Source organism: Amphiprion ocellaris, chromosome 3 (assembly GCF_022539595.1).
Source record: "Amphiprion ocellaris isolate individual 3 ecotype Okinawa chromosome 3, ASM2253959v1, whole genome shotgun sequence".
In the NCBI taxonomy this organism is placed as follows: Eukaryota; Metazoa; Chordata; class Actinopteri; family Pomacentridae; genus Amphiprion; species Amphiprion ocellaris.
The window spans coordinates 22,334,902-22,358,813 of NC_072768.1; the positions used below are offsets into that span (position 1 = coordinate 22,334,902).

Genomic DNA, 23,912 nt, shown 5'->3' on the forward strand with positions numbered 1-23,912 from the left:
TTTGTGGCACACTATGAGCACACTCTTTTGCAGACGCATTTACTTTGAAGGACTCTTACAAAAGCTGCCTACTGAGGCCACATGCAGTCAACTGCTGTGATGAAGCAAAATTGTGCATTTTTAAAAGCTGCCTCTTCACTCCTGCATTATTGATTGTTGATGATATTTTTAGTCGACAGGCCTGTGACGTCCCTGCTCCCACAAACTTACGTAAGGTTGTTATGAATAATACAACGCTTCAAAAAGAATCACAGTTTAAATGCTTCAGCGGGAGCTTGGGACAGGCAGATCTGATGTGAACATTTCACATGCTCACTGAGCGTGTATCGTCTCTGTGTTTTGCCATGTAATTTAATTATTCACCACAATGGGACCAGTTAAGAACGAGAAGGGAACACGGCTAGAAGAAAATGGGCTGAAAATGTTTTACTGGAGGGCCACCCAAGAAACTGACAAAATAATTAGCAGGACTTTATCAGAGACTTTTGTAAACTGTAACGGTTCTGGCTGTTAAACTGGGTCTTAGCTGGTGTTTGTGATTATAAGGCTCTGGGAGAGGAAGTTGTTGTTCTCTCCATTTCCATCTCTTTCTCTCACTCCTCCTCTTGAAAACCACAGGAGGTGTAAAACACCAGCATGAGTTCACGCTGCACGTGGCCTGCTAGCTCCCTCGCTGCAGGATGTTTTGTGCATGTGTGTGTTTCACCGCAATATGCCAACCTGCACATGTTTGTAATTAGCATTTATGTACTTGTTTTCTATCTCAATGCCAATATAAGTTTATATATATGTGTGTGTGTCTGTGTGTATGTTAAGGGCTTATGATGCATTTTACAATCCCCTCACAAAAGGAAAGCATCTTTTAGTTTTAATCACTTTGAAACTAATGTGAGATGGTGCTTCTCAAATGAATGTTAAGCATTTGAATGAGAGTCTGATTACACACACACACACACGTGCGCACACACACACACACACACACACACACACACACACACGTGCGCACACACACACACCCACACACACACACACACACACACCCACACACACACACACACACACACACACACACACACACACACACACACACACACACACACACACACACACACACACACACACACACATACACACTTCCCCTTCCCCGTGTCTCTCCTTCTAACAGGAAGAAGGAAGTGGTGGAGTCAGATTATCTGGAGCCACATCACAAATGTCAAACAGTCTGTCTTATCTTGACAGACATGGACCCACACGTGTGTGTACAGACACACACATGCACGCAATCGTGATCTCACAGATGCACACATTCGTTCTTTCACTTCTCGAAGTCAGATTGTCTAAACTCATGAAAACCCACGCAGAGGTCAGGATTATTTACACTTAGTATGGAGGGGTGAATAAATGCTAAATCAGCAATAACTTGATAATAGCTTTTTGTAAAGTGAAGTTAGTCATTCTGGTTGATTCAAAGATCTGGACTTAATACAAGTCAATGTCATGTACTTGTTTTTATTGCTTATTAAAGATACTCTTCAGGCATCTTGTAAGGTGTGTTCATCTTTGCCTCAAACCTTAAATTACAAAAACTCGTCTTTGCTCATCAAAATATCATAACTAGATATTTTTCCATTATCTTGTTATGCCTGAAAATGGCTTTTATGCGACTCTACACCTTTGCCTCATTTAGTATGTGGAGATCTGATATTCCTCACTCTCTACCCACTAATCTGCTGCTCGCTGCAGATCAAGCACAGCAGCTCACCTAGAAACATTTGTACTTTAATCTGAGGACCTGTGTGAAGCCTGTCTTGGCTGATTCAGCTGTGAGAAGCCAAACAAAATGGCAAAATTAGGGTAACTGTGAAAAGGATCAAGAGCTAAATTTAAAACTAAAGTGTTGCTTTTTCATTTCATATACAGCTGAACCACTGGGGGCCTTTTATTAGTGTCCTCGAGCAAGACCGAAGAACAGTCATAAAGTCAAATAGTTACCAAGCACAATTTGCTCGAATAGGAAACGACATTTACTGCTGTTATTACTCTTCAACTTAACCCAAGCTGTTCATAAAGCTATTACACCTGACTCAGCCAGAGACCATCCAATCACTATAGGGATCTTCCTGGCAAAAGTTAAAGACATACCAGCTTCTCCTCTGCAGCACAGTGAGCTTCAGCAGGTCATACATCTCATTCAAGTCTCCCCATCTCGACTGTGGGTGGGTGTGACAGCTGCATAGCACACTTACTCAATCTTTCTTATCCAAGTAGAAACAAATAGTTTCTGAGAAGAACAAGCAACATTTGCCAGGTTCTTTTTTCCACATTTCCTTTGTATAAAAACAGGCGTGTTATGGATTCCACAGATGGCCTCAACTCGCTCCCACGGCCCCTGGTCAGATCAGGGCAGGGCTTCTACTACTGTGTAGGTGTGTGCTCTTGTATATCTTAGAACAATCTGAATATAAGGTCTTAGGAGAAAGGTTATGTTTGGAATGCCAGCAGATCTTGATCAGTCTTGTACTTAGCTTAGGCCATGAGCTGTTATTGTTTGGGAACAGGTTTATAGTTTTGGTGGTAAAGATTGACAGGTTACTGTAAAACAAAGTCCTGTAAATTACATTAGAACAAATGCGCATGGACATGGTTCCTAGTAATGTCCACTAGTAAGTAAGTCTACTAGTTTGCCCGGAAGATCTCCCGTGGAAAATTATATTTACTTGAATTCTCACTGAAACTCAAGGTTAATTTAGCCCTCCTTAAACATTTGCATCACTGTTTTTTTAAAATGTGTCTGATAAAATGTTCAGTAAAATTAGCAAAACAGTATAAAACCGATGGTGAATTGAATTGAATTGTAGAAGTGCTGGATTTGAAGAGTTTCCTGTGTTTTGCATGCACTTTATGTCGGATAGAAACACAACAGGGTACACTCACAAAAACATTACTCTGTTGCTCCCCAAGCAATTAGTTTACTTAAGTTTGGATAAGACCAGGGGTGTCAAATGTACGGCCCGCGGGTCAAAACCAGCCCTCCAGATGGTCCATTTCAGCCCATGGGAAGACTTTACAAAGTGTAAAAATTACAGAGAAGACTTCACTGTAATTGTAAATTTGTAAAACTGTAAATTTTAAATAATTTCTAGACCATGACAAGTTGTTTTGATCATCAAGTAAAATACTAGATTGTTCACTTCCAGATAGCCGTGATTGAATGTTTTGTTCCTTTGTAGACACTCTGTGATCTGAAAGTTGTAATGTGTAAATGATAAACTGAGGCATCGTGTTGCTGAAATTGAACTTATTTTTCCTAAAAAAAATTCAGGGTGATCATAATGTTTTGTAAAAGTATAATTCCTTAACTGTGATCACTTTCAGAATGTCCTTTGTTGAACTAAAACAAAAGGAAAAAAGTTGGAGTTGTGGTTATTTACAGGTTATTATGCTGTGATTTTGCTGGTCCAGTCCACTTGAGATCAAATTGGGCTGAATGTGGCCCCTGAACTAAAATGAGTTTGACATCCCTGGCTTAGACGTATAGCACTACACATTAACAGGTAATACAAGACACTGTTTTCCTCTGAGTATACAACTGTGGATTTCCCACAGTTCTGTTCTACTCCTCTGATAAATGGGAACTCTGGGGGTTACTTGTATATCCCTTTACCTCTTGCTCCTTTTGTAGATAAGCTCACCTCAAGGGAACCATGAGAGAACTTTCATGGCGCAACACCAGTAGCCACAGGACGAGGTTTATCATAGCTGTAGCTCTCATCCAGGATTAGTTTTCTGATCACATTGTCTGAGCCTCTGTTACACAGCTAGTCTAGAAAAAGTGAATTTATGTTTCTGAAGTGTGTGTGACTGAAGGAGAGAGAGACAAACAGTCTGAACCAGGATCTGGTTTCTGGCCTCTGTACAGTATATTCCAGTGGAGGTTGCACATTCCTAAGACAAGACCACATGACTGGAGCTAACGGGGGTGTGGGAGAGTGGGAGCAACCATTGTTGGGCTAAATTAACCCGTAGATCAGACGAGGAGGTGGAGCTGAGCAGGGTAACAGGCTATCTATGTGTAGCATTTCCTTCCTCAGACAACAGACCCTGCAGCCACAAGCACAAAGCTCAAACAAATTCAGCCCTACACAGAGGAAAGCGACTCAGATGTACTTCAGTGGAGACTATCTAGGTCAGTCACAGCATCCAAAATGTAAATTTGCCATACTGGATGTCTGGAGGGCTGCATGGACAGAGTTAAGCCATACCACTGGTGCTTGACTCAACAGGAAACCGGAAGTTGCAGAGGAAGAGACCCCCATCACAAGAGACTTAGACAGGAGTGGTGCAGGCGGGCGGGGGGAGCGCCACAACAAACTAAACCAGACAAGCTCCACGGCATGCACACATAAACACACAATCTCCCCTACAGCTGACGCACTTCATAACAAAATGCTTGGCTCCACTGTGCTTTCTTGAGACAGACTGGAAGTAGCTTAAATCATATGTTTACTGCCACCACACCATCAGAAGCAAAGACAAAACCCATAAAAGTCTGTTAAGAATGTCCCTTATTTAACGTCTTCTTTGCTTCATTAAATGTGTAGAGATAGGAAAGGAGCAGATTAAGTCACAGGAGTCTTACTAATTTTAGACCATCACATATTTTTCCTTTCACGATTCAGTGCTATAGCTGTCATTACAAAGTACGTACTGTTTCATGCAGTAAGCGTACAATTAGAAAATGCTACTTTGTCATAATGCGTCTTAAATTTTACTGTTGTAGTCCATATTATGAATGAGCTCTTATCTGTCTTTGTGCTCTTGCTGGCCAAATCTTATTTATACTCACACAAGACACCATGACGCACACAAGTAGACTGTGGGTCAGAACAACCAGAAAAGCTTGCTGGCTTGCACACTGCAAAGTCTAACCAGATGTAGTAGGACGTCCAGGCATTTTGGCATACAGCTTTTGACCTGCTACGTTTTGCACCAAGCAAATTTATGTTCTGGCATATGGTGCAGTATGGAGGTATGGATGTTGGAATGCACCTCATGTGTTTGAGACACAGGTGGGTTGGTGTCATGATGTGGTGTGTTGATAGTGCAGTTACTAAAAAGTCACCTCGGCTAGCTTGTAGGGCACAATGAGCCTCTCTCCAACAGTCACCGTCTTCCTGGTTGTCAGTGCTTCAAGCAGCATCTCCTCTTTCACCTGGAAAACAATAACAAAAAAAAAAAAAGTCATGAACAACGATAAGATCCGGACCAAGTTTACGGGCCAAAGAGACATGATCTTGATTTAGACAGTAAAAGTGACATTGGGATAGGAGGTCAACACGCAGTAATAGTTTTATTATAAAGGTGTTCTTCTGCAAGTTAGTAAAGCTGGGGGACTTACAAAAGACAGATTGAAAAAGATTAGTCCAATAAAAATTTTTGGGGGGACTACTGTTTTGAGGCCTTGAGGTAGAAATTTTAGCCGTTACCAGCTTGGTCCTTTGAAACCAGACATCCCAAGCGGGGGGTGGATATGACTGGAAAAACTCAAGAATACTGCCTACGGCGATACAGAAGCAACCTGTCAATCCCAAGGTTGCTACACTATAAAACAAACCCAGCTTTATCGACTATTTTCCTCTAAACAGACTGTAATTTACAAAATGCACACCATGCTGCATCCAAAAAATTTTAAGTGTTTACTATGGTTAAAAAAAATATTGAAAATTAAATTAATTTTCTCATTGACTTCTATAGAATCAGGTTTCATTTTGAGGCCAGAGGAGACACCCCCTGCTGGGTAACAGGAAGAATATATGTTTAAGTCATTTCTGAGTGGACTTCACTTTTCTAACCTGGAGACTTTGTCTATCTTTTACAAGCAGTCTATGATTAGAGCATCTTTGGCTGTTACTGCAAACAACATTTTGACAGAGCATCAGAAAAAGCAGAAGCCTGGATTAGTGTTGCTTTAAACTTCAGTCAGGACAGCCTGAATACGTCTAGATTATATAGATCTGTTTTACATGTTGAGGGTTTTCTACACTGTTTAAAGATCATTATTTAATGCTTCCATCATTGCTGGAAATGTTACAAATCAGTGAGTGCAGAAGTGCAGTCTGACAATATTAAATTAACTGTGTTGCTGCATCAACCTGATAAAGTATACTGATTTATTAGGCATGTTATTCTCCAGCCAAATTTGATTGTTTTATGTATAGGGTCGTTTATTGACTGACTCTGTCATGGTGTAAGTAATATAAAATACAGCATAAACCATGACATAAAATTCTTTCCATAACTGACCTTTACTCCCTACAAAGTAGAGAATATCACTGCTTCACACTTACATAGGTGTCCAAGATTAGCCCATAAACACCGTGCACATACGTACAGTACAAAACGATGTGGCTTTCCATCTAAGTCTGACTCTAAACTTGGCTCCAGACAAACCGCTGATGACAGGGTCACACTGGGAGAACTGGGATTTCACAGCACACATCTATTCCATCTACAGGGATTATGGGAGTGGGCCAAACAGCTGCTGCTGGCTGAGACCACGTGTGTGTGTGTGTGTGTGTGTGTGTGTGCGTGCGTGTGTGTGCGCACACATGTGAGAACACGTATTTGTGTGTTTGCCTGATGTCTTCATGCAAGAAAAGCAACAGTGGTAATGTTATAGTTAATACCATTATGGAGATATTTTTGTCAGTTGTCTCCTTTGTAAAGGCTTTGACATAAACAGAGGAAGGAGGACAGGAGGAGGGCTGCGCACACGTGTGTGTGTGTGTGTGTGTGTGTGTGTGTGTGTGTGTGTGCAGTGAGTGGGTCGGTGGGGGGGTGGCATAATCAGACTATTTCACACTGCCTGGTAATCCCTCCACTAAGAGCAAAGCCTATTCTGCAGCCTAGTGATTGGTCTTTAGCCGGTACATTTCCATGTATTAGTTGCTTGGTAACAGGCTTGCTGCTCTGCTATGATCACAGCTCTAATACCATAATAATACACAGAAGTTTGTAAGCACTCGTTTGGGGTCAGTGATTTTGTTTCAGTCTTTTTTGACACCTTAAATCTGATTGCAGTTAGCAAAATCTTAGGTCTGACGGATGCACTAGTTTGGCTGATCTGAACACTACTTATTCCCAATCGCAGCCATGCAACAACTCTGACAATCTTTCTGGTCTAATGTTTCAACTTACTTATCCTTAAGCTACACAGATGCTTAGAAGATGGTCCTACCATGTTTCTGGGGTATATTTAAAAGTCTGTCCCGATTGTTTTCATTACATTTTCATGCCCTAGCAAATAATGTCTGGAGTGGATGAAGTGTTGTGTAATTAGCCTGACAGTCAGTCAGTACCAAGGCTTGATCCTGCATAGAGGCTTAAGATCAGTGTCATACTTTGAGCATCTGTGAACATGTGAAGGTGCACTAAGGTGCAAGTGACATAAATTCATCATCTCTACAAGTGTCTGTGTGTAGTCCACATGCAGCCCAAAAGTTGTGTCCATAAAGGCAGCAGAGCTTAAAATCTGTCAGTAGGGTCACTTGTTGTTATTACACACTGCCAGATTTCATATCTCGTTGTTAAGGTCAACTGGCAACTGGATTTGATATTCAATAATAAAAGATGCAGTAATAACACTTAAAAAATACATTCTTTGCCTCCTACTTCAAAATAACTATAAGAGGTCATGGAAACCACTAAATTTGGCATTCAAACTGTTTTTAGAATCAAAGTACTGTCAACAAATTCCATCTTTAGATGGACTTGTTCTCACAAAACACTGCTCTCCCTGGACTGATTTCCGGTTTGCACAGAAATGTTTCTGGCTGGGCTCAAATCACTCAACTCCAACCCTCAGAGGATCCAGTCTGTCAGCCGTCCATCAGCCCATACGAGCTGTACTTCCTCTTCCAGTTCCACCTCCACAGGAAACAGGAAGACCCAGCCAGTTTCATTCCTATTCATGCATCAATCCACAGTCAGTTCTGCTCGTGAGCTCCACATCAATGTACAACAGCAGTACTGAGTGCGGTGTTTCACATCTCATCCTGTCTGAAATGTGGAACCGCTTTACATATCAAATGCTGGTAATTCATGCAGATTAGGGCTTCATTCAGAGCCAGTGTGTTCACTTTGGCCGAACTCTCCATTCAGGTGATTGCAGTCATGCACGACGCAACATAAAACTGCACTGAGCAAACAACCACCTATTTAACTACTTAGTCTGATACGCAAACTGTCTTAGATAAAGTCAAGCACGTCACTAAATTTTAAGAGAAATTTTGATGATCCCTGATAGAGCCAAGGAGACAAATATCTCAAATTTGCAAATTAGGCATTGTACAAAACCAAAAAATTATAATCAGTCAAATTAATTCTACTGATTACACAGACCTTCATCAGGCAAAATACATTTTTGACATACTCCAAAGGTGCTTTAAGTGTAAATCACAGTAAATATACAGAATGCTAATTTTACATGTTCAAATATTTACTTTTTTAATTTTAGAATATGTCAAATCTTTGAAAAGAAGAACACTAATTTAAGTAATCTCAAAAACCTTGTACAACCATCACATTTTTTCAATTATCTGTCCATCTGCGTCACTTTTCCCATAAAAAGTAATACTCCCGCCAACTGACCCCTCTCTCATCCCATTAAAACATTGTGTCCCAGCAGGAATGTGGCCAACCCAGACTTACAATGCTGTCAAAACACAGATTCACTGCAACTCTTTGAATTCATTATTTTGTGGTTTGGCTTTTTCTTCTTTCTTCATCTTTGCTACAAGAATGTTTTATATGTCCCAGGGGACAAATAGCCCTTGCCTCTTCACCAACTAACAGACATCCAAATAAACTTGAACTTAAAACACTGACCCTTGAGCATGTGGCCAACATGTGGCTCGTCTCACGTCACTGCCACTCTGGAGAGTCAAAGGGACCAGCCCAGTCTTTAAGGGGAACCCTGGCATGCTCTCCACAGTCATAACATCCCCGCTGTGCTGTTGACAGGAGTCTCCGGCACACTTTGGACATTGTTTTGTCAGCGACTCAACAAGCACATCCGGCCAGTCGTTGTAGTTTGTAACAGGGACTGGGGAGTGACACCGTCCCTCAGTCCCGAGGTAAATCAGAACAGTATGTGGACGTTTGAGCTGTTCTCACTGTGCACATGGCTGATTGTGTGTGTGTGTGTGTGTGTGTGTGTGTGTGTGTGTGTGTGTGTGTGTGTGTGTGTGTGTGTGTGTGTGTGTGTGTGTGTGTGTGTGTGTGTGTGTGTGTGTGTGTGTGTGTGTGTGTGTGTGTGTGTGTGTGTGTGTGGTCTGTACTAAGTGCAAAGAATGTACTCAAACGCAGCACAACATCATAAACTTGTAAACAATGCATGGCAAGTTAAGCCATGCCAGAAAATGTTTTTCTTTGTCTCTGATCTTCCTGTGGACAGATACAGTCTGCAGCAATCTAAACCTACAACCCGAGTAGCTGGATATTTAAAATGCTGACTAGACATGCATAGATCAAGTTTATATACACAGTAGAGAGATGGAACTAAGTACCTTTATTAAATACTTTTTTTTAGTGGAGTATTCCCATTTTATACTATTTTATACTTCTACTTTACAACATTTCAGAGAAAAGCATCAAATTTCTAACTCCACTACATTTACTGGACAGATATAATTACTTTGAAAAAAAGTGCTATGGACAAAACACATTATCAACAAATAAAGTATAATCCGCTGTTACTGTAAAGTGGTTCTGTATATGAACCAGTCATTCTATCAACCAATGTTTTTTCCTCTTCTCTCCAGTTACATTTTGTTGATCAACTTAAAAATGGCCATTGATTTCCCATAGCAATTTAACAACGAGGTCACAGCAGGCTTACTTAAATAAAAGATCTCCTCCAAGACTTTTTGAAAGAACAGCTTGTCAGCATGTGTTTGTGCTGTGATTAAAAACAGAAGGGATGCAATAAAAATACAATGAAATTAATTAACTAAATAAGACAAAGGAACAATAGAATACTGTCGTCTATTACTGGCCTGAGGCAGTTTACATCTACTATCAAACCATAATATAGTGGCTGAAAGCAGAAATTGGATGACTTGAAAGTGCTGCTGAGGAAACTAATCTGCTTTCAAATATGCATTTAGACAAATACTGACTGTAAGGTAATAGAACGGATGTGATGAGAAATGACCATCCAACAAGCCTCCATAAGTGACAGGAAAAGGCTGTAGAAACACACTTGAAACACACCCACACTTGAACTTGTTTTATGGCACTTCTCCAGATTGTTTTCTCCTGACTAGATCCTTGCTTGTGTTGTATCTACTCTCAGATACTCTCAACGATCTTTTAACGTTGAAGCTTTTATCATTGTGTGATATGCTTCTGTATTGAATTAAAGATGATTTATGGCACAGGTGATACTGGGACAACAGGGACTCATTTTTCCTGGTGGGAAAGCACGCCTCCGCAACAGCACGCCAGCACAAGAGCTCTGAAAATAGCCTCTACACAAACAGTACTTTGTGGAAGTACTGGATGGCTGGACGGCTCTTTGGGACCTGAAGCACCTCTTAACTTCCGCTGTCACCACAAGCTGTGCTTGTATGCAGAGAGTCCTCAGCTCTCTAAAAGCCTTTTTGTAAAACCCACATGTGAGAGGTAAACTCTGGCAACAGGAATCACATTTTCTCACAGCATTGAAAAATACAGAGTAGAGGGAAATCTTCCTCGCTCCAATGGATGCTGCTTGTTTTTTAAAGTTTACTAAGTCCATGGAGTTTTAAGTATCTCTGCTGGGCATGTGATGGAATAACTTAAGGAGACATAATGGCAATGAAAGAATTTAAGAAGAACAAACAAGGCCTGTGGTAAAGCCCTTCTCCATTCCTCATATTTATTGTCCTTCAAACTACAGCTGAGTAGTGCATTTCAGCATAAAGCCAGCAAGACCAACAGTACAGCATTTTTACATTCAGACATGTTCATGTGGGATTCTGCACTGGATTTTCAGATGTAAACATTTTGCCATACACAGGTCTATAAAATTTGTTGATTTAAAATGTTATACCAATGCCAGATAAGTGAACTAATGCTTATGTAGTGTTGTTGAAAGTTTCTGCACCATGCTGCTCACCTCGAGCAGCTCTGAGACGATAGGCAGGACCTCTGGGTTACAGATGTCAATGGAATCATCCCTGTAGGTCTTCTTCTTGTAACGGATGTTTCCCAGGTGGAGGATCGCTGACAGCAGGGAGAAAATCCTGACGAGGAAGAAAGGCACCTATTGTTATTATTCCACTGCCGTACTGAGCAGGCTTTATAAGGTATGGAAGGATTTCTTATGCTTAGCAGTCCTTGGCCAGGAAACCTTGGAGGATTACACTGTATGACATGTCTGCTATTAGACAGGCTCTTTATTACAACAAACTGAACCAAAAATTTGCAGTGGACAGAAAGTGAAAGGGACATAATTTCTAATTTCTCAAACATGTATTTCCAAGAACCTGGCTTCACAAAACGTCCTGACTAATGCCTATTTACTCAAAGAATTTGAAATCAAGAGCAATATCCCAAGGACTCGGCTCATCTTCTTAACAATACCAAGATATAAAGGGCATCCAAGTAGTTCAACGGATTGAGCAGGCAGCCCATAAACAGGGGCTATAGAACCCGATGCAGCGGCCTTTACTGCAGGTCTTCCTTCCATTCTTTTCCATACTTTCCTGTCTGCCTATCTAATAAAGCCAAGAAAAGGACAAAAAAATACCTTGAAAAATACATAAAGGAGTAGTTTGACATGCAGCTAAACATATGATTTATTGCCAACAGAACGAAGAGAAGATAAAGCTCTTATGTCTGTATGTTAAAAAGCAGAAGAGCATATTCTTTATAATCATTGAAGTTAAAATATTTTGTGGTGCAAAAATCATTGGGTTAGGGTTAGACTGTGAGTACTGACAGAATGCTTAGTTTGTTTAACTGTATTGTATATTAAACACTGCTGTGTGGATAATATCTTTCCAAAAACATTTATGAGATAGATGTCTCCAAATCTAGGCTATTTAGCAGGCTCTGACTCAGACTGTGGAGTTGTATTTCTGTAATCTTTTATATAAGAACAGTTGTATACCTAATGCAGCTAATCTTACTGTTTGCGTGTGGTGGGTAGGAAGCCGACCATCTCCATAGCCAGCTGCAGCCGCTCAAAGTCATGTTTCAGGTCTTCTCCTTCTACTGTGAAGCAGTCCTGCTGGTGTCAGGTGGAAACACAAAGACACAGAGAGACATCAGCATTGCAACGGCCTGTTTAATGATTATACAACACACAAATATAACAATAGACACAATTCCTTGTGAAACCAATGGCTGTACCTACTGTAAAAGTGCCTGTCAGAAGCTAGAATGACAAAGCAGGGTTTACATATTTTATTACCAACATGGGTCACCTTGTCACTAGTAAAGAGTTCCACCACTAACATCAGAAAAGGTTGAAATTTAACATTAAATCAGATGTAGGACAGAGTCATTGTTTCGCGTCACAAATATATTTCAAAAAGTTCTGAGTTCCAATTCATAAATAGCAAGTCCCTATCTTTGTGATTCAAGTTGCAAGCAAGCTATCACCTGAGGTCTGTACTACGTCACAAGATTTGGGGTTATTGAGGTAACTTTTCCGGACTACAACGATGGGTCACTTTTTACCGGGTTACCACCATAGTACCTTAGGATGTGCACCTAACCTGCTCCTGACCAGGATTTCGTGTGACTTGGTGTGACTGCTTAGCCTGACTGACTGTTAGTCCAGGCCTCACATTTAATGCTGATTGTTTTCTTTCTTCCTTTCTTTCTGCTTCTGTCCCGGTTAAGCCATGTGGTTTTTGGACTGATTAAAAGAAGATAGTAGACTTCCTTTCTTTAAAATGTCCTTTTCTGTGGTTTTTTGGGTTTGAGGAGACTATTGAGTCACTCCAAATCTAAAGGCTAAGCCTGAGTCTCAATAGAATTATGGAGTTTCTCTGAGGTCTGTCATTTTTTTTCTGTTGTTTTCAACCAGGAGAGGAAATTATCACAATATGAAGTAATGCTAGTGTATCATACAACAACACTTAGATTGGTGATATATTGTCAAAATATAGTTGTCAAGGAAACAAAGACGAACATACGCCATTCCTGTACTTTTTTGATGAAGCATTGGAATGAAGTGCTCCTCGGTACCCTGCCAGCGAAAAACACTGCATGGACACACGTCCTAAAAGTCCAAGTTAGTCACCGAGGTTGAAGCAAAAGTCAAGCTCCGAGTCTTTTTGAACTCCATAGATTCACAACTCAAGTGTGACATGAGTCCAAGTCCTGTGATGCAAGTCCAAACCTCAATTCATTAAAAAAAAGTCAGTGGGCTGCACCACACAACAAATGCCACACATTTATTAGGTTGAAACTGAACTCAGCACAGGAAACAACAAATTGTCTGACTAAGCTCAACAAATGACAGTGACTAATCAGTCAAACTGCTCATTCCCTCGGCAGGAATTAAAGCAGCATTTCAGAATGTCAATCAAAACAGTCTATTTCAGGAGACCAGCTCTGCAAACTGAGGGAAACCCTTCTAAGTGAACATGTGTCATCATGAGACACTGATATCATTTGTTAGTGAGTTTAAGAATGAATGCGTGCTGCCATGACTGAGACACTAAATGAGTGAGCACTGATGTTGAGTTAAGGAGTGAGGGTGTGAGGAGGTGTACAGTGATCATGTGTCTCCTCAGGCCCTCTGGTCGGTCAGCATGTCTCTGCTCCAGCAGCGAGCCTCTCTCAGGCTGTAATTAGCACATACCACAGCGACCGGCCAGCGAGAGAAGACGCAGGAACCTATAATCCACACTCTGGATCTGCCTCTTCTACACTTTAACATTCAACACTCCTCTGCCTCTCCATTGTTTTCTTTTGGCTTATAACTTGTCGGGAACTGCAGAGCCAACAATCAGTGTATTTCTCCAGTCAGCTTCTCCAACTGCAACAAAAGGGTTTTGAGGCTTTTCCAGCTACAGTGAGACCCGGGAAAGGCCAGTTTTCAAATTGCCGGGTATGTTCGACCTCAGCGCCAAACAGCACAATGTGATACGTTGAAGGAAGTTGAGTAAATAAAGAGATCAATTTTGGCAGTTGCAAGGGAATACTTTGGTTGAAAACCTAAGCCTTTGCTATTGGTGCTTAGAAAAGACTGAAAAGAACAAGGGATTTTGAGTGCAGTAAAGGGATGATTAAGAAACAATCTGTTCTTCTTACTGATGTTAAACAAAGAATCTTTTCTCATTTCAGAAATTGAGATTGTAACTTCATGCCAGGTGCAACACTTCTGGTGGAGGCTTACACTAAATTCAGTAGAGTCCAGATGACTGTGCTCATGGAGCTTTTTAACAGATCACTCACGGACGCTGTTAACAGTTATGTGTATCCAGTCGAGGTTTTCTCCTGTTACTTACCATGACTGAGTCATGATTTATGTCACTGAGGCACCCGGCCGATTCTGTGCCAAAATCAGCATGCCACCCCGTCACTAGACATTCCACACAACCAAAAACCATAGACACCCAAACAAGCACAAAATGCAAATCCACAGCCACCGAGGTCCAGAACCAAACACCCGACGCCACACATCAAATGCAAAACATCCACAAAATGTTTGGTCTTTGGGATCTTTAGTGAAATACTCACATTTTTAATTCACATTTGTTTATTTTCTATTTATAGTTCCAGACACTGCATCTGGAATCTGTATACACTCGTCACAGTTTAAAGTGTTGGGTGTCTCTATTTACTGCAGTGCATGTTGACCAGTGGTGGAGGTCAAGAGGTTAAATAGGCCCAGAGGGTTTGGTCAGATGCTCAGACATCTGTCAAAGGTTGCCAAGTTTCTGCGAGTGTGTGTGTGTGTGTGTGTGTGTGTGTGTGTAGACAATGACATCATCTCCTTGGACGGGCGGGTCACAGACTGATGAGGTCACTGACTGACCCCTGAGGCATAGACAGTGTGTCAGCAAACAGCGAGAGGGGACGGTTGTGTAAGAAGAGACAGAAGCATCCAAATATGCCGTGAAGTCAAAAGAATAGTTCAACATTACGGAAAACTATGAGACATCTTTTGTAGATTCACAACAGGTAAATCTATGTTCAATGGCATCCCAGTGTCAAAGCAAAAAATCATGAAAATTATCAAAATATCCACGGAAATTCCTCAAACCACTCCTGCAGCAGAATATATTCATTATCTTCCAAACAACTCATATTTCCAATAAATTGAGGCCAAGATTATTCTGCAGGAGCAATCTGACCAACGTCCATAGAGATTCTGATACAGGATCAGTTTTGGCTTGAACTCCATGTGACCGTTGAAACTACTGGGAGCCCAAATGATAACAGCATTTAGAGCCCTTTTTAAGAATCACCAGTTGTGAAAAATGGCTGAAGTGGTTAAAAAAAAAAAAAATAAAACAGTGATTGTCCTCTGGACCTTTACATTGATTAAAATAAAGTTTGAAAAAGGAGGCAACAGAGAGCTAAAGTATTGAATGAAATACAGGAGGACCACAAGTTGTATTTATTCTATCTAACTCTCATGTCAAGTGTTTGCTCCCTGGCAAGTCAAAGTAACATAATCTCCCATTAGGAGATACTGAATCCCTTTAAGCACACACAACAAATCCCACTGACCAAACATTACTCACTTCAGGTGAAGGCCAGCAAGACAGCAGCAAGCTCAAAGACCAGAGAAACAACACACACACACACACACACACACACACACACACACACACACACACACACACACACACACACACACACACACACACACACACACACACACACACACACACACACACACACACACACACACACAATGGACCACACATCTGGAGGGAAGTTTCAGGATGTGAAGCCTATTGGTTGCTTCAGAAGCCATCGTATAAAATGTACAGAATGGATGTTCTGCTAAAACTAGTTTTTATCTGCTTTCCTTTTTGCTGACTGTATCATTAATGTTACTGCACAGTATGAAAGTAACGGCTTCTTCGATCGTGTGTCATTGTGAAAGGTTCATATTTTTGCCAAAACATCTAAGGGTCTTAACAACAAATGCTTGATTAACACTGGTTTCCTAAAGTGTTGCAACTAAGTCCTGTTTAGAGTATCAGTACTAGTGTCAAATCGCTGTATTTTCAGCTTTCCAACAGCCTCTTAATTACTCATCTGTGACATGCTGTTCAGTCAGGAAAATTATCCAAATCTAAGCTTAAAATTGTGATATTTCATCAATATCAAAACAAAATCCAAAGCACAGACACAGTTCAGACTTCAGAGGTTTAAGGCCTCAGCATAGAGGCCAATGTATCTGTGAAGAGACTGTAAAGCCCTTAAAGGTAAATGTCTATTTATGTTGAATTTTGCTGTAGTCATATTGCCTAAAACTACACATATTTGGGGATCACATGGCTCAAAACCTATTTCTCATTTTCTCTTATGTCTCTTAAATTTCACAGATTGCTATCGGATGTTGGTCTCTCCCTTTCTCACTTCACCACCTACTTCATGTAATAGTCATTTAGAGTTTGTCCTGTAGTGAGAAGTAATGAAGTCTAATAGATGTAAATGTAGTGGTGACGGTAAATTCCTGAATCTTCCCTTTAAAGATGGCAGTTTCCAGGTCTGACATCATATCACCCATTTCTCAGCAGCAAAGCGTCCAAAAGCCAAACATCAGTTTAAAGGGATTCAATATTGTTTGAATTGTGTTTGGTTAATCAGCATATAGCCACATCCCTTCGTTAAAAAAAAGAAATGAGGGGTGTATGAGCCCAATTTTGTTTAAGGACAATAATTCGATTAATTTAAGGAGACAATTATTTTAAAGAAATATTAAACCTTCATCAATCCTTTTTTTCCCCCAGAAGTTTCAAATGCCTCATTACAAACAAGTAACTGAGCGTGTGATGTTTTATTTAGGAAGAAATTCTTCTCAAGAACAAACAGTAAATCCCTTTAAACATTTTCAAAGCAGTTCTTCAGAGAGCACAACCAGCTGAGGTCAGTCCCAGCCGCCTCCATCTTCAGTCCATTTGACTGAGAGCAGGCGGGTGTGGACAGCCAAGAGACAACAAGACCAAGACTGGCACCAACAACCCAGTGTAGCACGGCACACCCATGAACACAGACATACACAAACAACTTGCCATCCACATGATACTGACCAGCTCACTCTCATAGTAATTGTCCCAGTGGAGTTTGTGCGATTTCTTTGTCATCTGGAAGCAAGGCAGAGCGAGTTAACAAGGCTTGAATTACACACAATCTTAAAAATGATTGAAAAAATTACACATGCTGTTAATACATGAGGATAAAATGACTAAACCACACACACAAGTACAGACACACACACATTCCCAGAGTCGCAGTCATTAAACCCACAAGGTGACGTATTCAGAGATGGTATTGGATACAACCACACAATCTGAAACAGAACAAAAACTTCAAGCTTGTGGTGACTTAATTTCATTTCTTACACTACAAATGCAGCGGTGGAAAAACGGTTTCAGATATTTTACAGAAGTAAAACAGAAAAATCTCACTTAAGTTGTATGTATTATGCAGTCAAACAAATCCTTTTATTATAGCTATATTGTTGCATACTATATTACTACATTATTTTACTAACACTAGATTTTTCACCTGCTGAATTTGGAGACATTTTTACCTTCACTATATACTGCTAAGCAGGAGTAAAACTGGGCTGGAGCCTCCTGATACTCAAATGGCACCCAGTCAGAGCAGAGCTCCATAAAAATATGGAAATCTGCTGTCAGTGTCTGTCTCACACTGGTGATGTCTTCCTTTTTTGACTTCAGTAAACAACTACAGAGTCATACTGTCCAAATTGTGAGAGGGGCCCTGCAAATTTATGCAGATGGCACTGCAGCAATATCTTCAGTCATCGCCTCCTGATAAACTATTGTGATCATACATGGCCTCATTAACCTCACTGCTTTTCTGCACAGCAAACAGAACCACTATTCACAGATTAAAAGTTTTACAGTGAAATAATTGGCAACAAAGCCAACATACTGAGCGCCAATCCAGTGTTTTTATTTTCAGCAAAAGTTCAAATGCAGTTTCCTCTGGAGAAACATAACATTTACGATGCAATAACAGCTGTAACAGTGGCATCACTGCAAGCATTGGGTCATCTAATCATTGAAATAAAAGTACAGAATTAAAAGAGTTCATTGTACTGAGCCTATAAGTTACAGCAGGTACTGTGGTTGGATCAGTACAAAGATATGTCTGTTTTTACGTATAGCAGGAATGTCAGCGCTTCCTGAACCATCAAATACACTTAAGTAATACTAATATCTATGATATAATGTAATGAGATTAAAAATACTGCTCACCACTGCAGCGTGTTTGGGTCTAGGCCTGTATATTTGGACGAATTTCAAATCAATTTAGAATTTGCTTCATCCAAACTACAAAAAGTGCCACTGGATGTACTAATTGTACTATACTAATTTAGATAGCTACATGCATACAATTTGAGACATCTGACTGAAATGCAGTGCAAGTGGATACAATTTGGATTTTCATCCAGAGTCTGGACAGTGATGAAACACAATGTGTACAATGGAACCATTTTCTCTTTAGCCTCTTTCCTCTTTCTACTGTATTCAGTCTGATCTGTGAGCCCTGAGCATCCCCTCCTCATGAATCCCAATCAAAACCCTCCTCTTAGGAAATGATATCTGGACCAATGCGCTAAAATCTGTTGATATGTCTTATTTGTAAAATCATGATCACAAAATAAAAGAGTAACTACAGCTGCCAAATAACTAGCATCTGCTTGCAAAATGTTGTTCAAGTAATATAAAATGGAGGCACTCAGTACGAGAATCCAGTAACGGAATTTTGTTGAACTGCGCAACTGTATCTGTAAAATACGACACAATGCATTGTGGGATTGTTAGTGTATTGTTATTGAGGGCACAACGCTGTCTGTAAATTTACACTCAAATAAAATCACAGTAAATGTAGGACAGATATAGTGATGAGGGAGTGATTTTGGACACCTGCCAGCACTGAAGGCTCAGGGATTATCATTTTTAAGTATCTGAGTAAATGTAGTTAGTCATGATCCACCACTAAGGGAAAGAGACACACACACACACACACACACACACACACACACACACACACACACACACACACACACACACACACACAGAGAACAATATCCATCTCTGAGAGGGAAAAGAGCTAAATATGGATAATCACTGTGCTCCTTTGTGACACAGTTTGTGTAAGGAGTGTGTGCTGATGTGCTCAGACAAACACGTGTGCACACAAACACGCGGCTGCTCCTGGCGCCCTCAGCACGAGACCAAGTCAGCGCCAGATCGACTCCGGAGTTTTGCAGTTGCCATGGAAACAGAGCTGCATAGTAACAGGCAGCCAGCAGCAGGAGGGGGTGTTGTTGTTGTTGTTGTTGTTGTGAGGATTAAGGGAGGACGGGAATGATTTTTTTTACTTTTTTGGGGAAGCAGTGCAAGATGAACAAAGACTGCATTTTTTATTCTTTATTTTTTTGCCTCCTCGGTGAGCTACTGTAGGAAGAGGGAATATGAATGTTCACACTTCAGCTGCCAACATACACACACACAATGCAAAAGATGCAGACATATGTGGGCTACTGGCACATGTACACATCCAGCCACATGCACACACACACACACACACACACACAGATGCACAGTTGAATTTCTGGGCTGATGCAATCAACACTTGTGAGCACTGAGAAGGGCTCCTGATATGATAATGAGTACATAAGACCAAACAGAGAGTGACGGAGGAAAGAGAGGGACAGTCAAATTGTCCATCAGCAGCATCTTCATCAGTCTCTCTAAAAGGCACCTTATTTGTCAATGAGTACTTTTTTTTTGAGTTTGCAGTGAACGTTCACCATTTGTGGAGAAGGAAACAGGTTATTACCAAATAAAATCAACATAAATTCAAAGTTTACAATGTGTCCTTCTCATCACCAACAAAATATTTCAAATTCTTTTTATTGCTTGATCACAGCATACTGCCAGTGCATTATTAAAAAGCTTTTTGACAATGGAAAATTTAATTTCAATACTGAGGTCTTTTTCAGCTTTCTTTGCCATCTATTATTTTGTACGTTCTGTTTCTATTCACTGAATGACTGAGAAACTTTTTACACTCTGAAGTGTCCCCAGTTGTCGGGACTATATACTTTGCGATCTACTACTATTGTTGGCTGTTGTTTGACATATTTGTGTCTCTGATTGTGAAGTTTTGCTTAAGCAGAAGGGCTTTAAAAGTCATGTCAGTCAGGACATGTTTGATGAAAAAGTCTGCAAGACTTGACAAAATCATGATATCTCAACAAAATCACCGTATTACATGTCTCATTTAAAAATTTGTCAAAATATACACTTTACGGATTCTGTAAAAAAAAAAATAAAAAATCTGCACTTGTCAGGACAACTGTGAAGCCATTAGTGACTCGACTTCAATCAACAGTCACTGGACAAAAATTCTGGAACTTTTCAGTTGAACTGTAGCCTGTACTTACACAAATCAGATAAGAGGCAAATATTGAAAAAAAATGAAAATGGAAGCAGTAAAATATCTACAGTTACCATTTTTTCCAGTGTTGGTAACAACAGTGGGCACTTAGAAAAATATTGTATATGTTTATTCCAGGTTTTTAAATTTTTGTCAAACAGAAATTCAAAGAAATGTAACTTTCTTTTTTCTTTTTTGTGATTTCTGGCATTATAACTGTGTCGTATTTCACAAAAGACACTTTGGAGCTCCCTTTATTCTTACCTATGGTTGTGTTATTTCCATAGAGGAGCAGAGAAAAAGAAAAGAAATGCCCAGAAACTGATTGGAGTTCAGAGGATTAAAAGGATAGATGCTTAGCTTTTTCTAAATTTTCACTAGAAAGATTGAAAATTTCTGATTTTTTGTGGGGTGGTATCCATGCATACATGAGACACTGATGTTTGAACATCTCATCAAAATGTCCCATTATAGTTCAAAAATAGTTCCATGAAGAAAAACGCATTAACATCTAGGATGTAACCTGTCCATTAGTAAAGAAGGAGTAATGTGACCCGAGCAGGGATCGTACCAATGACCATAATATTATTAATATGTAGTAATACATAGAAGATACACCACACAGATGTATTTGGAAGGGCATATGGATGACTGTACTACACTTTGACAATGGCTCGCCATGCAACACACAATGAGACAGGAATATAATTGAAATGTAGACATACATAAATACTTCCCCTGCAACCTTTTACTAATTTATCTGGAAGCAAAAATGACTGAAATCCTGATCCTTTCATTACCAGATTTTAATGATCTAGCAGATAACACTACTGAATGTAAGGTAGAATTTCTTCAAAGATCTGCATTAATGTTTCTATTTGTATACTTATGTAAGTGTGTGTTTATGTGCGGACCTGGTTGAGGTAGTGGTATTCCTCAGGTTTGAGCAGGTGAAAGGCCTTCCTCTCCTCTTCACTGGCTCCAGCCAACAGGTAGTAAAACACATGGTAGTTCCTGTAGACAGACACAAGTTAGGGAGTATGATTCTACCACACAGAAACATTTTCTCCTGTATTAATTTCTTCAGTTGTTTTAAACTATAAATTTGACTCAGAGGTGAACTGAGGACAGCAACATTCATTCCCTCGCTCCGCTGAAACAATGTCTGAGGAGGAGAATCCCTTCAAAGATTCGGACCAGTGAAAAACCTTTTACCTGCAGCGTGTTTCTCAAACCAAACCTGTATCTTGTAACTAATAAGTCACACCTTCGACCCAGAGGGCCTACATTTCAAGCCAAACAAAGCGGCAGTGTGGTGTGTGGGCTGGAGGCAACGAGTGGTGATTAGCCGTGACAAAGGCTGGGGCTTCAGCTAGAGCACAGAGATGTAATTCTATTACAGATGGAAACGAACTGCACTTCCCTGCAAAGAGATGCTTAGAGTTTGATGGAGTGGTGGAAAGTTAGAAAACCCATGGAGGATATTAAAGAAGCCCAAACTGTGATTGGTAGAAGGACGGAAAGACGTGAGCTTTTAAGTGAAACTTAGTTACAGTGGAGCTGCTTGAATATGAAAAGTGAGTAATTAAACACAGGAAGCATGGCAGCTCTACTTTAATGGTAAAAAACTACTAATAATACCTCAAAGACAAGTTTTATTATGATCATAACTGTTACTGCTCCTGTTGTTAATATACCATCAACTCTACAAAACGTGGATGTTACATAATCCTCCAAAGATGCTGAAATATTAAAACCAGGTTGTTTTATGAGCTCCATTTGCTACAGACATGGAGGTAAATAATATATGAACTCAACATTTACCAGTAACGAACAATGAAGGAGCTACCAAGATCCTGCGGCTTAATGAATCCAGTTGTTTCAGGGCAGAGGTTATTTCTCTAAGCACAGCTGTTACCAGCAGGACTACAGAACTGAAACCAATGCCTTTGACAACAAACCATTTTTACCTACCTGCCAAAAAGCTTGACTTAAAACAGTGTTTTACTTTTTGCCACAGTATTCCTTACATGTTCAGAGAGAGATACCATTTTCCAGTTAACCAGTGAAACATTGGAAAGTATGTGGCCACGGTAGAAGCTAGTTTAGCAGCAGTACACAGAGAAGCCTCTTGTCTCCACTCAGTCACAGCAGCTCAGACAGATGTTTAGCAGATCATTTTAAATGTCAACAAGGAAAACACTCAGAGAACACAGTACTCCGCCAAGGCTGCTCAGCTGGTGTATCATGTCCGACCATTAAGTCCAGATAAGTCTGCAACGGTCGATTTGTAGTAGGATCGCAATCATGTGATTGTCAGCAGGCAGCTGACGTAGTGTTCACTTGTTGTAATAGTTACAGTGATGCCGTGTCGCTATCTTCCAATGATAAGGGAAAACTTTGACAAATTCGTAAATCCAGAGTATAAGCCACATCACTGCCAAAATCTAATCGCTTAGTCCTTGTGTCATTTCTGACCTTCCCTGAAAATTTCATCCAAATCTGTTAGTCTGTTTTTGAGCAATGTTGCGCACAAAAGGAAAGACAGATTAACAAACTGACAAACGTATGCTGATCACCACATAACTCCGCTGCGTTCCTTGGCAGAGTAATAACGCAGTTGATCATGCTTAATTCATCACGATCATGATTATTATTCATTAACTGGGCAGCCCAACAACTGACTGTTTCTATTTTGCAATTAAATCTCCCTTGTCAGTCATTTCAGTGTCTCTCTAGTTCTCTTCTTTCATTTTGTTGTGCATGTGCAGAGCCTGCATGCCGACAAACTCCATGTCTTGTAAATAAAGCGTCACCTAACTCAGTGCATCCAACAACAAATCAAAGTAAACAATGTTCTATCAGGAAGACTTCTCTTGTAGATTAATCATGGAAAATGTGAACGGTGTAAGTTCTCCTTCTGCATTAGGCAACAAAATAAGTTGTAGCACGATGTGTTTGGGTTAAGTTACCTTATGCACATGGCAACAGCTGATGCTGTGCAGATGTTCAATTGTTCACTCAGTGATTTTTAGACCTGAACAAATCTAAACAGAAAGTTTTTGCCTTTAAAATTAGACACTTTCAGAATTCAGTGAGTAAAACAGCTAACCCCAGACTTGAAGAAGAATCACAGTTCCTGAATATAGGAGCAACCCTTCGCTTGCATTTGGACCAGTTTCTGACTTCACTATTATCACTCCAAAGTTCAGAGTCATCAGCCAACAGCATCCCTGGAAAGTTCAGCAAGTTTC

General features: G+C 40.2%; 1 protein-coding gene across 17 annotated transcripts in view; it reads right to left on the reverse strand.

Annotated features, from left to right (window-relative positions):
• LOC111570087 (unconventional myosin-IXAa-like) overlaps positions 1-23,912 on the reverse strand; it is a 151,119-nt gene that overhangs the window by 52,016 nt on the left and 75,191 nt on the right. For 12 of the 17 annotated variants that reach the window (XM_055008730.1, XM_055008729.1, XM_055008739.1 and 9 more), the window contains exons 5-9: positions 21,573-21,672; positions 17,271-17,324; positions 12,174-12,274; positions 11,159-11,285; positions 5,123-5,212 (exon numbers count right to left, since the gene is read on the reverse strand). In XM_055008730.1, the coding sequence (XP_054864705.1) occupies positions 5,123-5,212; positions 11,159-11,285; positions 12,174-12,274; positions 17,271-17,324; positions 21,573-21,672 (472 nt within the window). The remainder of the gene's footprint in view (positions 1-5,122; positions 5,213-11,158; positions 11,286-12,173; positions 12,275-17,270; positions 17,325-21,572; positions 21,673-23,912) is intronic. The other 5 variants (XM_055008732.1, XM_055008718.1, XM_055008741.1 and 2 more) reach the window with 3 other exon arrangements.